The 17,918-nt window shown below is 45.0% G+C and overlaps 1 protein-coding gene across 1 annotated transcript in view; it reads left to right on the top strand.

Moving 5' to 3' along the window:
• The first annotated feature begins 3,288 nt into the window (after positions 1 to 3,288).
• Positions 3,289 to 17,918, top strand: part of LOC143810061 (guanylate cyclase soluble subunit beta-2-like) — an 83,867-nt gene continuing 69,237 nt past the window's right edge. The window contains exons 1-2 of the mRNA XM_077292953.1: positions 3,289 to 3,900; positions 13,916 to 13,989. Coding sequence (XP_077149068.1) covers positions 3,898 to 3,900; positions 13,916 to 13,989 — 77 coding nt within the window. The 5' untranslated portion in view covers positions 3,289 to 3,897. The remainder of the gene's footprint in view (positions 3,901 to 13,915; positions 13,990 to 17,918) is intronic.

Raw genomic sequence — 17,918 nt, 5'->3', positions numbered from 1 at the left:
GGAAGTCCCAGGCCTAGACGCTCTGCGCCGGAGCTCTGTTGTTTCGGCCTACAGGCCTCCTGCATGGCATCCGATCCGATAAAAAAATCGGAACGGCTTGCCATGCAATTTAAGGATGCAATTTCTATGGGGCCGCGGCCGGCGGCCGCGTGTCACTGAAAATGACTACGCGTGTTAGCACTGACACGTGTGTCATAGGTTCGCCATCACTGCCCTAGAATGTCAGGGAGCACCACTCCTACATTTCTTCTATTTTCTAATAATTGTGCCAACAGTTGTTGCCATTTCACTATGCTGCTTGCCATTTGTCCTGCAGCCCATCCCAACCTTGTGCAGGTCTACAATTTTGTCCCTGGTGTCCTTAAACAGCTCTTTGGTCTTGACCATGGTGGAGAGGTTTGAGTGTGATTGATTTAGAGTGTGGACATGTGTATTCTATACAGGTAACAAGTTCAAACAGGTACAATTAATTCAGGTAATGAGTGCAGAGTAGGAGGGCTTCTTAAAGAAAAACTTACAGGTCTTTGAGAGCCAAAATTCTTGCTGGTTAGTAGGTGATCAAATACTTATTTCATGCAATAAAATGCAAATTAATTATGTGAAAAATCATGCAATGTGATTTTCTGTATGGTTTTTTTTTTTTTAGATTCTGTCTCTCATAGTTGAAGTGTACCTATTATACAAATGCCAGACTTCTCCATTCTTTGTAGGTGGGAAAACTTGCAAAATCGGCAGCATATTAAATACTTATTTTCCTCACTGTACGTAGATCAAATTAATCATGTAAAATATGTGACATCCTTCAGATTAAGGAGAAAAGAAGGTAATTGCAGGCCAAACATAGAATCATATGCTGTGATTTGGGCCATTCCAAATACATTCTCATTGATTCACATACAACAAGCAGACACTCTACTGATCACTGGTTAGACAGCATTATGAGGCCCAGATCAGTCATCAGATACCAACCATTGTGCTGTTGTGCAAATTATAAATCAATCGACAGACCTCATGTCAAAAGCTGAGGCTTAAATGATGTATTGTGTTCGGCCTTATGCAAAAAATGCCTCTTCATGGCGTTGCCTACATTTTTTCCAGATGGAAACCTGAGGCTAGAATAAAACAATGGAGGCTGGAATGGAGGACTAAACTCTCCAGCATTGAGTGCCGCCTCTTTTATCTTGGATGTAATAATAACCGGAGATTGTTCAGGAGACCACATGGACAATGCCATAAAGACTTGTCTCCCATAGAGCACATATATGGAATGTCATTAGTCCACAATTGTAAAGAGAGCTGCCAGCAATGGATCTTGATGAATTGTGTGCCCATGTTCATTCAGAGTGGCAGTACATTCCTCAGGAAACCGTTAATAACCTCACTGATAGCACCCAAGGCGCGTAAGTGCAGGGGCTTCTGTGCTTGATGTTCATATTTGATACTGAATAAATCAAGATGTTTTTTAGAAAAATGTTTACTTTCATTATTTCATCATTTGCAAATTGTTAGCTTGTCTATCCATCCCATTATTTCCGTAATACTATTACATTTATTTCTTGCTATTTAAATGTTGAGGTTTCCTGAAACGTTTACACAATATATACAGTTGAAACCAGTAGTGTACATACACTATATAAAATGACACATATGCATGTTTTTCTCAATATCTGACAAGAAATCAGAATAAACCTATCCCGTTTTAGGTCAATTAGGATTATCATAATTATTAATATTTGCCAAATGCCAGAATAATAAGAGGGAGAGAGAGAGAATGTTTTAATGTATTTTTATTACTTACTGCAAAGTCAAAAGTTTACATACATTTCATTAGTATTTGGTTCCATTGCTCTTAAACTGAATGACTTGGGTCAATCGTTTCCTTCCACAAGCTTCTCACAATAGTTGGTCGGAATTTGGGCCCATTCCTCCTGACAAAACTGGTGTAACTGATCCAGGTTTGTAGGGCACCTTGCTTGCACCTGCCTTTTCAGCTTTGCCCATAGATTTTCAATAGGATTGAGATCAGGGCTATGTGATGGCCACTCCAACACATTGACTTTGTTCTCCTTAAGCCACTTTGTCACCATTTGGCAGTATGCTTTACAGACATTATCGTCACTAATATGTGTCAAAGTAGCATGTAATGTAGGTAAGTGTATCAATATACTCACCAACCCCCGCTCTCTCCGGTGTCTAGCGCCGTTCTTCTCCTCTTCTCAGTGACGCCACCCTTCTGCAGTGTGTCCTGGTCATGCTGCGCTCTGTGTAGCCTGAAGGTGGCTTTTATAATGTAAGCCTATGGAGCATCGGTGAAAAAGTCTTCCAGCTCACTCATAGAGCATAGAGTGATCCGCTAGACACAATTGTGATGAAGTCACTGAGAAGAGGAGAGCGGTGCTGGACACCAGAGAGAGCGGCTCTATGTGAGTGATTTAATACACTTACCTACATTACATGCATATATACACACATTTAATAACAATATACATGAGGGTGCTTCTTTAACGACACCTCAGGTATCCCGCTACTCTGAATACACCTATCCCAGCCCTGGTTATTGCAGATACCTGCCCCTTTTATTGTTATTAGCTGCTGTTTTGCACACTATTAATGCCACCATTGAATTTCCGCATCTGGCTTTTGAGTTGCCTGATCTACAGATGTTATCATATAACCTGAACATGATTTGCGAAGGCGAAAAGGATAAAACACAGCCAGAATTCTCAGAAATATTTCCCATTACTGAATAACCTTGAGTGTCTATCCAAGAATTTACCATTGACATTCACAATTCACAAGCCATGATTGTTTATCTTCTCCACCAAGGTGACCTCCTCCCCAGCCACCGTCCCCTGACACAACAACAAATTACCCAGCTCAGTGTAATCTCTCAGCAAGCGACCACCAGAGCAGACGCTGCCACGTCCGTCCGTACCGTCATTAGTGATGTTCCTACTGTTTACACCCATGACGTAATGAGGTCCAAAGATCAACAGTCTTGTTCATTGGGTTAAGTCCATTAACCAATTTGGGTTAGTTAAGTGTTTGCCATAAAGATGATGCTGGACCTTACAGTTCAATAAAAAAAAAGACCACCCCAGGAAACATTTTTTTTGGCGCTTTAATTGTAAATCAAGGATCCTATTTCTAGCTACAGGCTCTGTAATGTACTATTATCATTCTAGCCCCCTGACTGCCAGAGCTGATAGAAATAAATGATTATTAGTGTCAGTGATTACAATTGCCAGAGAAAGGAGACTCAGGAGTGGAATACATTATCCATCTGTCAGGAGCTCTCCAGCAGACTGTGACTTGCATACATGGCTTGGATCTGAATCAAGCCCCTAACCGTGAAGGGGATATTTCATCCGCTCAGACACTGGCTTAGGATGTGCCTGTGCAGACTGGGAAAACGTGCACATTCCTCAGGACTGGAGGATTCCAGCACCAGGAGCTGTGGACAGCAGCAGCACTGACTGTGGAGGCAGAGAAAGGAGCAGGGCTCTCCAACTCCACACAACCCAGCCACCTGATACCAGGTGGATTCCTGCACCAGCATCTTCACCAAGGCTGAGGGATCTTACCAGACTGTGGAAGTTCAGTCTGGGAGACAAAGCAATGCGTTCACCAGCACACAAGGTGCCCATCTTGCTTCTTAGAAGGGGACATTAAAGGGCATTACCACTGTTATACTGATTGTCATATAGCCAGTCTTCTAAAAACTGCCTTCTTTCTATGTTTGTGGAGATAGCTTTCCTCATTGGGGGCTTCATCCTGTGGGTTATCCAAGGAATAACTGCAACTTCATGGCAAGAATAAAGCTAATGCTTCCATAGCAGCAATAATCCGGTGTTTGCAAGTTTTCTTTATAAAGTGGATGTGAAATCAGAGCAGAAAATGGTGAGTAATTGACATATATGTGTGCTTTCTACCTTGGATTAGGAATTGTAGTAACCTTCAATTTGCAATTCTCTTTTTTGTGTCTACCTTAGATGAGGATACCTGTAATAGGCTTCTCCTGTAGGAAACCTTATTCATCCTTCTTGAAATCACTGTCTGTGCCACATGTTGAACTTAACTTTGTGTCACCTGTGTGTGTATATATAGTATATATTATATTCTCACAGATTTCGTATAACCTCTAAAATATAATCCTAAGGGTGAAGGACAGAAGATGCCACAAATTTATTACAGTGGCACATTTTGTAGGATAGATTGGGCACAATGATAGATATGTTGGACACATTACTTACAGCACCTCTTTGTTGGCTCAATTTAGACCAAAATTTTGCACAAAAATGATGGAACATGCTGTTAAATCAGGAGTATTTATGGAAACCATTGAGCGGCCCTAACTCTTTTCTAGATAATTTTTGAAAAATGATCAATAGAGGTACAAGAGGAAACATACATGGTCACAGGATTTACGTCTGTGTTGCTCATCTCACAATTTGGTTCTTCGATATTTCTTATATTACATACTGAATATATTTTATAGCTGCCTGCATCATTATACTGTACTAGCTATTGAACCCGTTCTACGCCCGGGTGGCGAGCATTTATATTGGAATATGGTCTCCATCCTGGTATGTGCTGCTCCTATCCTGTCATATGCTGCTCCATCCTGCGCCCCCATCCTGTCATGTGCTGCTCCACCGTGTCATGTGCTGCTCCATCCTGCGCCCCCATCCTGTCATGTGCTGCTCCACCGTGTCATGTGCTGCTCCATCCTGCATCCCCATCCTGTCATGTGCTGCTCCACCGTGTCATGTGCTGCTCCATCCTGCGCCCCCATCCTGTCATGTGCTGCTCCACCGTGTCATGTGCTGCTCCATCCTCATCCCCATCCTGTCATGTGCTCCCATCCTGCGCCCCCATCCTATCACGTGCTGCTCCATCCTGCGCCCCCATCAGTGCGGGCGGCTGTGCTGAGTGCGGGCGGCTGTGCTGAGTGCGGGCGGCTGTATGTGGCTGTGCTGAGTGCGGGCGGCTGTATGTGACGTGGCTGTGCTGGGTGCGGGCGGCTGTGCTGGGTGCGGCAGCTGTGGACGGCTGTGCTGGGTGCGGTGGCTGTGCTGGGTGCAGCGGCTGTGCTGGGTGCAGCGGCTGTGCGTGGCTGTGGGAGGCTGTGCTGGGTGCGGCGGCTGTGCGTGGCTGTGGGCGGCTGTGCTGGGTGCGGCGGCTGTGCTGGGTGCGGTGGCTGTGCTGGGTGCGGCGGCTGTCCGTGGCTGTAGGCGGCTGTGCGTGGCTGTGCTGGGTGCGGAGGCTGTGCATGGCTGTGGCGGCTGTGCTGGGTGCGGCGGCTGTGCTGGGTGCGGCGGATGTGCTGGGTGCGGCGGCTGTGGGTGGCTGTGCTGGGTGCAGCGGTTGTGCGTGGCTGTGGGCGGCTGTGCTGGGTGCGGCGGCTGTGGGCGGCTGTGCGTGGCTGTGCTGGGTGCGGCGGCTGTGCGTGGCTGTGCTGGGTGCGGCGGCTGTGCGTGGCTGTGGGCGGCTGTGCGTGGCTGTGGGCGGCTGTGCTGGGTGTGGCGGCTGTGCTGGGTGCGGCGGCTGTCCGTGGCTGTGGGCGGCTGTGCGTTGCTGTGGGAGGCTGTGCGTGGCTGTAGGTGGCTGTGCGTGGCTGTGGCGGCTGTGCATGGCTGTGCTGGGTGCGGCGGATGTGCTGGGTGCGGCGGCTGTGCTGGGTGCGGCGGCTGTGGGTGGCTGTGCTGGGTGCGGCGGCTGTGCGTGGCTGTGGGCTGTGCGTGGCTGTGGGTGGCTGTGCTGGGTGCGGCGGCTGTGCGTGGCTATGGGTGGCTGTACGTGGCTGTGGGCGGCTGTGCTGGGTGCGGCGGCTGTGCGTGGCTGTGGTCGGCTGTGCTGGGTGCGGCTGTGCGTGGCTGTGGGCGGCTGTGCGTGGCTGTGGGCGGCTGTGCTGGGTGCGGCGGCTGTGGTCGGCTGTGCTGGGTGCGGCGGCTGTGCGTGGCTGTGGGCGGCTGTGCGTGGCTGTGGTCGGCTGTGCTGGGTGCGGCGGCTGTGCGTGGCTATGGGTGGCTGTGCGTGGCTGTGGGCGGCTGTGCTGGGTGCGGCGACTGTCCGTGGCTGTGGGCGGCTGTGCGAGGCTGTGCGTGGCTGTAGGCAGCTGTGCGTGGCTGTAGGCGGCTGTGCATGGCTGTGCTGGGTGCGGCGGATGTGCTGGGTGCGGCAGCTGTGCTGGGTGCGGCGGCTGTGGGTGGCTGTGCTGGGTGCGGCGGCTGTGCGTGGCTGTGGGCTGTGCGTGGCTGTGCTGGGTGCGGCGGCTGTGCGTGGCTGTGGGCGGCTGTACTGGGTGCGGCGGCTGTGCGTGGCTGTGGTCGGCTGTGCTGGGTGCGGCGGCTGTGCGTGGCTGTGGGCGGCTGTGCGTGGCTGTGGGCGGCTGTGCTGGGTGCGGCGGCTGTCCGTGGCTGCGGCGGCTGTCCGTGGCTGTGGGCGGCTGTGCGTGGCTGTGGGAGGCTGTGCGTGGCTGTAGGCGGCTGTGCGTGGCTGTGGCGGCTGTGCATGGCTGTGCTGGGTGCGGCGGATGTGCTGGGTGCGGCGGCTGTGGGTGGCTGTGCTGGGTGCGGCGGCTGTGCGTGGCTGTGGGCTGTGCGTGGCTGTGGGCGGCTGTGCTGGGTGCGGCGGCTGTGCTGGGTGCGGCGGCTGTGTGTGGCTATGGGTGGCTGTACGTGGCTGTGGGCGGCTGTGCTGGGTGCGGCGGCTGTGCGTGGCTGTGGTCGGCTGTGCTGGGTGCGGCTGTGCGTGGCTGTGGGCGGCTGTGCTGGGTGCGGCGGCTGTGCTGGGTGCGGCGGCTGTGGTCGGCTGTGCTGGGTGCGGCGGCTGTGCGTGGCTGTGGGCGGCTGTGCTGGGTGCGGCGGCTGTGCGTGGCTGTGGTCGGCTGTGCTGGGTGCGGCGGCTGTGCGTGGCTATGGGTGGCTGTGCGTGGCTGTGGGCAGCTGTGCTGGGTGCGGCGGCTGTGCGTGGCTGTGGGCGCCTGTGCGTGGCTGTGGGCGGCTATGGTCGGCTGTGCTGGGTGCGGCGGCTGTGCGTGGCTGTGCTGGGCGCGGCGGCTGTGCTGGGTGCGGCCATTTTCTTGGTCCTGCTCCCGGAGTCGGCGCCTGCGCAGTCCGCGCTTTCCGGCGCCATTTTCTTGAAGACACTGCAATGTGTCTTCAAGAAAATGGCGCCGGAAAGCGCGGACTGCGCAGGCGCCGATTCCGGGAGCAGGGGGACAGTCACGGCCCGGAAGCGCGTCGGTGGAACGGGTCAGGTAAGTATACTCACCCTCCGCCTCCTGGCTCATCCCTGCTTGTCCGGTGGAGATCGCGGTGTGCGTTCAGCGCTTACGCATACCGCGATCTCCTGGGAGCGTCGCTCTGTGCGGTCCAGACTGCGCCGGTGCTTGCGCTTGCGCAGTCTATAGAGGCTTCGGACAGAGTGACGCTCCCAGCGTTATATTATAGATGTGAGAAAGTCTGGGGTCAATGTTTCCGTTATATATTACTGATACGCCCAATGTGTGGATTATGTGATATTGGATTGCATATTGGACCACCTCTACCATGACAATGTACACAATCGCAGAATGGGCGCCACCAAATGCTGTGTGTGTCTGCAATCATTAGGTGATGTGCACAGGTTGGCAGCTGAAAATTGACATTGCCATGTAACCGTCACCCACAGAATTCACATTTATGTCTATAGTGAGTAAATTACATTTAAAATTGTGTATCCAAACATTTGCTGCTACAAGTTGTCTTCTACTCTCAGTCCACCATCTGACTGATGCACATCAATGCAGAGTTCATGCCATCTTATTATAGTTCTAATGAGATGCTGCTTGCACCATTGTACATTTGGAAATTTCTAAAAAAAATCTTTCTATCTTCACTTACAACAATGTACTTTCCATGTTTATCAGATTGCAAGTGCTCTGGTGACAAGCTTATTATGGAAGGTCCTGATAGTGTGAACCATGACAGTCAGCTGCTATTATCAGGGGAACGCCTGTGTACATGTTTGTAGTGAGGAGTTATATCAAGTCTCTTACAACCAGTGACCATTTATTGATTTCAAGAGACAGCAGTACTTGACTTGATGTTTAGCTCTAGCAAACAGAGGTCAACCACAGGCTCCCAACTGCTTTACATCACAATCAGTATGTCTGCAATAACTGTTTCTTTGCTGAATCACAATCAAACACAGACTGTCATCTGCAATAAAGGCATAAAAATCCAGAGCATAGGTTTTATTAACATATTCCAAGTAATGCGAAAATACATAGACATATACAGTGAATATATAAATCCCAGTTAAAATGCCTGGTTTTTATCATGTAATAAATCATATCAAAAAGAATAATATCAGAACTTTCCCCCCCCTTTAATTTCACCTATAATCTGTAAAACTCAAATGGAAAATAAACTGAAATCTTTTCAAGTTGAAAAAGAAAAAAACTAAAATAATGTGGTTGCATAAGTATGCATAATCTTAAACTACTACTTTGTTGAAGTACGGTTTGAATTTATGACGACATTCTGTCCTTTTTTGGGTGGGAGTCTATCAGCATGCCACATCTAGAATTGGCAATCTTGGCCCATTTTTCCTTGCACTTGTGCTCTAAATCTGTCATGGTATCTCCTGGGTACAGCACCCTTTCAGGTCACCCACAGATTTTCAAATGGATTCAGGTCCAGGCTCTGGCTGGGCCATTCCATACCTTTAATATTCTTCAGATAAATTCATTCTTTTGTTGATTTGGAGGTATGCTTAGGGTAATTGTTATGCTGAAAGGTGCAATTACTCTTCATCTTTTTAGAGGAGGCCTGAAGGTTTTGATGCAAAATTGACTGATATTTAGAACTGTACATAATTTCCTCCATCTTGTCTAAAACCCTAGATCCATTTGCTGATAAACAGCTCCAAAGCATAATGCTGCCTCCACCATGCTTCACTATGTGTATGGCATTCTTTTGGTGATGTTCAGTGTTGGCTTAGCACCAAATATACTTTTTGGAATTATAAATTACATATTCAGTTGTGGAGTAACACAAAAGAAGACGAAGTGAAGAAGGAGAAAAAATATTTTAAAAAGTAATAAGTTTATTGAAACAAAATGTTAAAATTTTTACAAGAAACATTAACAAGGGAAAAGAAAAAGGGAATGGGGAAGGGGGTTTGAACCACCAGACTGGAGAGAACGAATCTGCACTGTACCGTACAGGGTTAAAAAAGTGAACCCAATGTTAGTATGATGGTAGTTATGGTACAAAAAAAGAAGAAAAGGAGGAGCGGTATAGGTACACCAAAATAATATATTAATGTCCACAGAGAGCACAAAAATCCCCAAACAACACACTAGATATCATGTTAAATATGTAAATGTAGGGTAAATACCTGTCTATCCAGGTATGCAGAACAGGGAATAAACTGCTCAATGAACCAGGAGAGTATACCCACAAAAACATGCCAAGAGCTGTAAGAATTTGATATGGGGGAGTGAATTACCTGTGGTGCAGAGCAAGTGCGATGGTACCCAGCGCCGATGGTAAAGGTGCAGATACGGTTCCCCTGCGCCCGACAAGCGCTGTTTCGCCGTAGCTTCTTCAATAGGGGCGAGGACCCTATGAATATTTTTGGAATTATAGCCAAGTTCAACAAAATAAAACAAAAATCCATTCAAAATTTAACTGTGTCAGAGAAGAGTTCCAGACTTTAAAAGGTCTTAAGAAGAATCATCACATTGTAGATAAACACTCAGACAAGATAAGCAATATTATGATACTGGTTATTCCGAACTATTGTCAGATATGTCTCTGTTCAATGATAGATATGGTAATGTTCAATCACCGCACACTCTTAATAGATGCTTGTGAAGACTTTATTAGGGTAGGTGCACATGTTGCAGATTTCCTGCGGATCCGCAGCGTTTTTTTCTGCACAGAAACGCTGCAGATCCGCAAGTGATTTGCAGTACAATGTAAATCAATGGAAAAAAATATGCTGTGCTAATGGTGCAGAAAATTCCGCACGGAAAACGCTGCGGATTAAAAGAAGGAGCATGTCAATTCTTTGTGCAGATCTGCAGCATTTCTGCATCCATTCCCTAATAGAAATCCTCACAGAATCCACAGTAAATCCGCAACAAAACCGCACAAAATCTGCAAAGAAAAATGCTCAAATTTTGACCTGCGTTTTGTGCCAAGAGATGCAGAATCCGGACAAAAAATTCTACAGGCAAATCCGCAATGTGTGCACATAGCCTTATACAGGTGTTGATGCAGCGATAACACAACTCAGCCAGACCAACCCAGGACCCAGGTGTCCTTTTGCAAGCAGGATATCCTTTATTTTACCAACAGCGACTATATGACTAAGACCCTATGAGGGTCAAAAAGTTATGTTCTTGTCCCCTCCCCATTTTCTCTATCCCTGCACCAATTCCTTATTCATGAATGGGTTTTCCATAGTTAGGAGTTTCAACTTCACCATATTTATTTTTTTTGATCAGGACATCTAAAAATTTAAATAATCATGATCCATCTCAAAGGTGAAACGAAGTCTCAGACTTTTACAATTAACTTTAACCAATTCAGTCAAATCCTTAGTTGATGCTTTTCATATTCCAAAAATGTCGTCTATATACTGCGACCACATTTCAATCTTTTTTATGTCAGAGTTGGTGTCTTCCAACCATCCCAGGAGCAATTTAGCATCCATGGGGTCACAGGGGTTCCTCACTGGTGTGCCCCTGAGCTGTTGGTAGTCTCCAATCAAAAAGTATAAAGTCCCTTGAGAGACAGAAATGTGACAATTTAAGGATGAAATTGTTGGGGACGAGGTACTGATTGCCTCTTATAGACAGGAAATATTCTCCCACGTCAACTCCCTTATCAAGGGGGGTGGAGGAGTAAAAAGCCTCAACATTAATACTAGCAAGCAGAGTCTCTTAGTCTACAGAAGACATTCAAAATTTAACAAGAGGTCTATTATGTCACATGTGTCTTTCTGTAAGCCTAGTAGAGACGGACTTAGCCCCTTCAAGACCTTGCCCTTTTTCTTTTTTGCATTTCTGTTTTTCGCTCCCCTTCTTCCCAGAGCCAGAACTTTTTTATTTTTCCATCAATATGTCCATGTTAGGGTTTGTTTTTTGCAGGACAAGTTGTTAAAGGGAACCTGTCACCCACCCAGGGCGTTTTTAAGTAAAAGAGCCACCTTCAGCCACTAAGGCTGCATTCTGTGAAGGTGGCTCTTATGCTTAGTATCCCTAGGAATGCTGAAATAATCACTTTTATAAATTGCCCGCCATACCTCTATTGTGCACCAGTATATGATACCGTAAATTTACACTACCCACTTAATATTTCTGTTGTATAGAATTAGAAATACTTTTGTAATCAGAAAAAAACCATCTCTATGTGCCAGAAATAACCTGGATTAATTATGTAAATTTGACTACATTGGCAGACTCTAAATTTTTCTCCTGTTCCATTCCTTTCAATGGCTTTATCATGATACATTGAATGTAAAGGGGCGTAGCTATATATGTGAGCTGTATCCTGACACTCGTACAGAGGTACTTATAGTGAAGGGGTGGCTTACATTTCACTAAAACCAGAAATGACTGAGGCACTTGCAGTTCAGTCAATGGAAAATGATGCTGTATCAGCTTGCTGTGAGACTTATGCCAGCATCTTGGTACAGATAGAATGAATTAGTAAGTCTTCACATCTCTCTACTTTCTTAATTATCACTAGACTCTTTTGATTGGTTTGATTGGTGGTCTAGGGGATCACGCTCTCAAATAGCCACTTGGAGCACGAATCCACAGGGTTTTTACATCAAAAACGAAATATTGTTTATTCCAGTATTGAAAATGAAACAATAAACATAAAATTAATATCCATGTCCAGGCGCTAAGTAAACAAGAGGTCAGCGAATGCTCTAGTCTTTTGGCCCGAGACTGCATGGACCAGGGATCATCCCATTGAATGCACACTCTCCTTTTCCCATGGGCATAATACTACTCAGACGACACAGGGTAAGGGTAAAACAGTGTGGCAATACTTTACTGAACCACGAGCAGGCAATACCACATAGAACAGTCCCAGCAAAATACCCAAGATGGTACAAAATTACAGTGTCTCACCCTTCTGCCGACTTTCCAGGATTAAAGCAGCCGCAAATTCCACAGCTGACTAGCCCCACCTGTGGCATGCACAGAAAGGAGGTAACAACAAGCTTAGGAAGCTGACAGTCCATTGAGGTACGAGGCCAGGTGATCGGAGGGTCACAGCCTGACTTTTCTGAACATCTACACGGAGCCAGGTGACCGGTGGGTCCCAATCCTGGCTTTCCCAAACGTATATGTGAGGATCAGGTGACCAGTGGGTCCAAATACTGGCTTCTCCAAATGTACCCATGAGTTCAGTGATGGTCTATGGAGCAGATCTGTATTCATTCAGCTGGGGCCATGGCCACCTAAGGTGGCATCTTGTAGAATGTCAAATCTGTGTCCCTAGTGATGGGGTCATGATTTTCTGGCTGCTGCCTTGTAGAGTGTTCCTGCCTGTGGTTTTGCAAAGAGTCTCTGGGTCTTCTGGATGTCTTTTTACAGAGGCATATCCACCTTATTTAGTTCACAACTGTTGTCCTACAAGCCATCATCCAGAGGTTAAGAGGAAGGTGTGAGGAAATTAACTCGTATTGTTTGAGTATTTACAGTAATTAATTTGTATAGTTTTTCCTGTTCTCTTTTGCAAGTCAACAGGCCACAGGGTCCCACACAATGGTCAATCAACATTTTATCAAACATCTATTATTCAATTACCCTTTGTCTCTATCCCTAAAAGATAAACTAGTGCTTTTCACAATTCTGCTGTTTTAGTTAATGATAAAGCGAGTTGCTATTATTTCCCAATTTATTTGTGGACACTTTTTTCTTTTGCTGTTTTTGTCTTTTTCTCTATATAACACCTATTTTTGAAAGACTTGATGTAGGTTTTTACAAAACATAGCCAGGCTTGAATGTTTCTTTGTAAAAAAAAAAGTTCCTATCTGACCACCCTACCCCACAGACCAGGAGAATGGAGAATACAGGAGATTGTTGTGAAATGCAGTACACAACCAGTACTTGCAAGAAACCCCTGCAGCTCCTTTAATGTTGCTGTGGGTTTCTTGTCAGCCTCTCAAACCAATTTTTTTCTTGTCTTTTCATCAATTTCTTAGAGATATGCAGCTCTAGATAATGTCAATGTTGTGCCAAATTTAAGCCACTTCTTGATGACCGCCTTCACAGTGTTTCATGGAATTTCTAATGCCTTGGAATTGTTTCTGTACCCTTCTCCTGAGTGATAACTTTCAACATTGAGATCCCTTTCCTGTGTTGTAAATTGTTTACGGACCATAGCTTTTGCTGAAAAATGCAACTAAGGAAATGTCAGGATAATCTTTCTAAAATAGCTAAAATATGTACAGGGTTAATCAAAACCCCTGTAAATGATGGCAGCTGTGTACTGACTACTATTTAACATGCGTTTAAATGTGATTGGTTAATTCTGAACACAACCACACCTCTAATTATAAGAGGGTTTTCAAACTTATGTAACCACTTTATTTTAATTTTGTTATCTTTATTTCCCCCCTTAAAATGATTTAAATGTTGTTTCTCAATGGATTTGTATAGATTATGGGTCACATTAAAGGTGGAAAAAGTTCTGAAATGATTTTTCTTAGCAGGATTTTTTTTACATGACAAAAACCTGTAGAGTTTTTATATCCACTACACCTAAACCTATAAGACCAAATGTTATAAGGGATACATAGGGGGAGGGATTATATTTGCATTGGATTTTACTCCTTTTCATTCTAGATGGTAGTTTAGCTATGCATTCAACTGATTATATGTACTTTATAATCCTTCCAGTATGGATTCATAAATACCTGCTTGAAGTCACTGGTGATTGAGAAATATGGTGAAGAGACATGGGATTTACTAAGGTAAGTTATTAACAATTAATGTACCGTATATTGTGCTTATGGTGATGTTTTATTATTAGTTTCTAAAAGGATAATAATTTCATCAGTGTTTTAACTATATTTATATTAATATATTTTATCTCTTTTAAAATGTTGTGTGTGCTAAAACTTTTATTGTAGTTGTTTTAGATCCTATTAAACATATACCAAGCAGTGGCATAATGGGTAGTGGAAAGTGGCGACTATCCCTGGTGCCAAAGTCTATGGAGGCTCAACATTTTTCCCTGGAAATGTAGGCATGTAGTGAGTGCCTGACTGGCAGCCAGCAAGCTACGGTAAATATGAAAAGTAGCCGGGGGTTGCTTTAACAGCTCGGTCAATGCTGCAAATTCTTATTTAGACCACAATAGACAAAAAGAGTTTGCCACCCGCTGCTGGTCTCTGCAAAGGCAGAGAGAAGAGCAAAGTAGTTTGTTCCTCCATAGTTTCCTCTTCTCTTGCAAGTGGCGTACTGTGTGTTGCCAGCACCCTAGGCAAGGCAAGTATTTTTTCCCTCTAACTTATAGAACATTTGCATTCCCTAAGTCCCACCTGTATTGAAACCTTTATCGCCCAAATACAATTTGGGGCTTGGGTGGCTCTGATTCATTTTGGTTTGGAAGTTGGGCAGGATACTGTAGTTACACTGGTTGCTACTGGGGTTGACCAGCAGAGGGGTGTGGCAGGAGTTGTGGCTGAAAAAGGCCAGAATGAAAAGGACTAGGAAGATGAGGTTGTGCATATGAACAATAGGGCCAGGAATGAGGTATATATATAATTTGAAGGCACACTGGGGATACATCTGAAGCAGCAAGAGATGATAAGATTTGGAGGGAAGAATATGTGGAGATTTTATCTTTGCTGCTATTGGAAAAGTTTAACTTTGATAGGGGTAGCACGGTGGCTTAGTGGTTAGCACTGCAGCCTTGCAGCGCTGGAGTCCTGGGTTCAAATCCCACCAAAGACAACATCTGCAAAGAGTTTGTATGTTCTCTCCGTGTTTGCGTGGGTTTCCTCCGGGCACTCCGGTTTCCTCCCACATTCCAAAGACATACTGATAGGGAATTTAGATTGTGATGATAATGTGTGCAAAACTGTAAAGCGCTGCGGAATATGTTAGCGCTATATAAAAATAAAGATTATTATTATTAGGTTAAGCCTACCAACTCTAAAAAAGAAAAGGATGAGGAGAAAAAACGTAAATATAGCTTAATTCCAAAGACATTTGCTAATTGGCTTCAGGCGATTCACACTTCTGTCTAGCATAATTGGTAAGAGGAAGTGTGAGCATTGCTCTGCCCTGTTCAGTTATATGAATGCGATTGAGGAGGCTTATAGAGTTTTGGTGTGACTTACAGTGGGTATGGAAAGTATTCAGACCTCTTTAAATTGTTCTTTGATTCATTGCGGCCATTTGGTAAATTCAAAAAAGTTCATTTTTTTCTCATTAATTTACACTCTGCACCCCATCTTGACTTAAAAAAAACAGAAATGTAGTAATTTTTGCAAATTTATTAAAAAAGAAAAACTGAAATATCACATGGTCATAAGTATTCAGACCCTTTGCTCAGTATTGAGTAGAAGCACCCTTTTGAGCTAGTACAGCCATGAATCTTCCTGGGAATGATGCAACAAGTTTTTGCACACCTGGATTTGGGGATCCTCTGCCATTCTTCCTTGCAGATCCTCTCTAGTTCCGTCAGATTGGATGGTGAATGTTGGTGGACAGCCATTTTCAGGTCTCTCCAGAGATGCTCAATTGGGTTTAGCTCAGGACTCCGGCTGGGCCAGTCAAAAATGGTCACAGAGTTGTTCTGAAGCCACTCCTTTGTATTTTTGGCTGTGTGCTTAGGATCATTGTCTTGTTGGAAGGTGAACCTTCAGCCAAGTCTGAGGTCAAGAGCACTCTAGAAGAGGTTCTCATCCAGGATATCTCTGTACTTGGCCGCATTCATGTTTCCTTCAATGACAACAGTCGTCCTGTCCCTGCAGCTGAAAAACACCCCCATAGCATGATGCTGCCACCGTGTTTCACTGTTGGGATTGTATTGGCAGGGGATGAGCAGTGCCTGGTTTTCTCCACATACCGCTTAGAATTATCACCAAAAAGGTCTATCTTCGTCTCATCGGACCAGAGACTCTTATTTCTCTTAGTCTGGGAGTCCTTCATGTGTTTTTTAGCAAACTCTATGGGGGTTTTCATATGTTTTGCACTGAGAGGCCACTCTGCCATAAAGGCCCGACTGGTGGAGGGTTGCAGATCACTGCAGTTGATTTTGTGGAACTTTCTTCCATCTCCCTACTGCATTTCTGGAGCTCAGCCACAGTGATCTTGGGGTTCTTCTTTACCTCTCTCACCAAGGCTCTTGTCCCACGATTGTTCAGTTTGGTTGGATGGCCAGGTCTAGAAAGACTTCTGTTGGTCCCAAACTTCTTCCATTTAAGGATTATGGAGGCCACTGTGGTTTTAGGAACCTTGAGTACTGCAGAAATTCTTTTGTAACCTCGGCCAGATCTGTGCCTTGCACAATTCTGTCTCTGAGACCCTTGGCCAGTTCCTTTGATCTCATGATTCCCATTTGGTCTGACATGCACTGTGAGCTGTGAGGTCTTATATAGACAGGTGTGTGCCTTTCCAAATCAAGTCCTATCGGTTTAATTAAACACAACTTGGCCTCCAATGAATCATCTCAAGGAGGATCACAAAGAAATGGACAGCATGTGATTTAAATATGAGTGTCTGAGGAAAGGGTCTGAATACTTATGACCATGTGCTGCTCACAGGAGCTCCTTGTTTACTCTCCCGGCCATGATGTTTTAATGAACATTTAATAAAGCAAAGTCAAGCTTCAGATCGGTGAGCGCCCTCCTTCCTTTCTTATGCAATGCACTGATTTTCATGTGATTTCTGGAGGAGCACCCGGTAGCTTGTGGTGGAATTTGGACCTCTTTTCTGCATGAAAGCACTTGATGTACACAGAGGCTGAAGGTCTCCAAGTGGAAGGTAGTGCCGTCCCTCTTTTTTCTTTTTCTTTTGTCAAAGAATTCTCATGTGATATTTCAGTTTTTCTTTTTTATTAAATTTGCAAAAATTTCTATATTTCTGCTTTTTTCAGTCATGATGGGATGCAGAGTGTACATTAAAGTGAAAAAAATGAACTTTTTTGAATTTACCAAATGGCTGCAATGAAACAAAGAGTGAAAAATTTCAAGGGGTCTGAATACTTTACGTACCCATTGTAGGTATGGTGAGCAGTTTTTTAGGCACAGGAAAGAGGTCAGTCCTGGTATGAGGTGGGACCACAAGGATATATCCTTGTATATGCACTTAATGATGGCTCCTAATTTTCAGCCCTTTTTGGGAGATGCAGCTCAGTGAGTGGATCCCCTGTCACAGAAAAAGGGATTTTGTGAGCAGTTCAAAGATGGTCAGTGTAAGTTGCATCGTGTAAGCTCAATCATAATCATATCGGTTGCTGAGGCAGTCATAGCTTAGCCCAATGTTTCAAACAGTTTAACCCCTCAATGACCGCCAATACGTCTTTTTACTAACCTGAGATATACAGGTGACAATCCAGCAGCTGTCGGCTATACACTGTACAGCCACGATCAGTGTTTGCACTTTCCATATCTGTTTAACGCCTTACATGCTGCTGTCAATAGTAACTTCATCATATAAATGGTTAACAGAGTGTGGTGGCTCCCTCTTTATCCCCATAAGTGCTCTCAGATCATGATTGTATGGTCCTGATGTTTGCCATGGCAGTTCATGGCCAAATAGCGGCCTTAGAGTCTGCTGGCTATAGTAACCTGTTCAGAAGTTACCAACATTTAAGAGGTAAAATTAAATTTTTCATTCCTGTCATGTCACTTTGCATTAATTCCTGAAAATTACCTGAAGGGTTAATAAC

The sequence above is a fragment of the Ranitomeya variabilis genome, chromosome 2 (assembly GCF_051348905.1).
Source record: "Ranitomeya variabilis isolate aRanVar5 chromosome 2, aRanVar5.hap1, whole genome shotgun sequence".
Lineage (NCBI taxonomy): Eukaryota > Metazoa > Chordata > Amphibia > Anura > Dendrobatidae > Ranitomeya > Ranitomeya variabilis.
The sequence above is the reverse complement of the archived record's forward strand: the minus strand, read 5'-3'. Positions and strand labels throughout refer to the sequence as shown.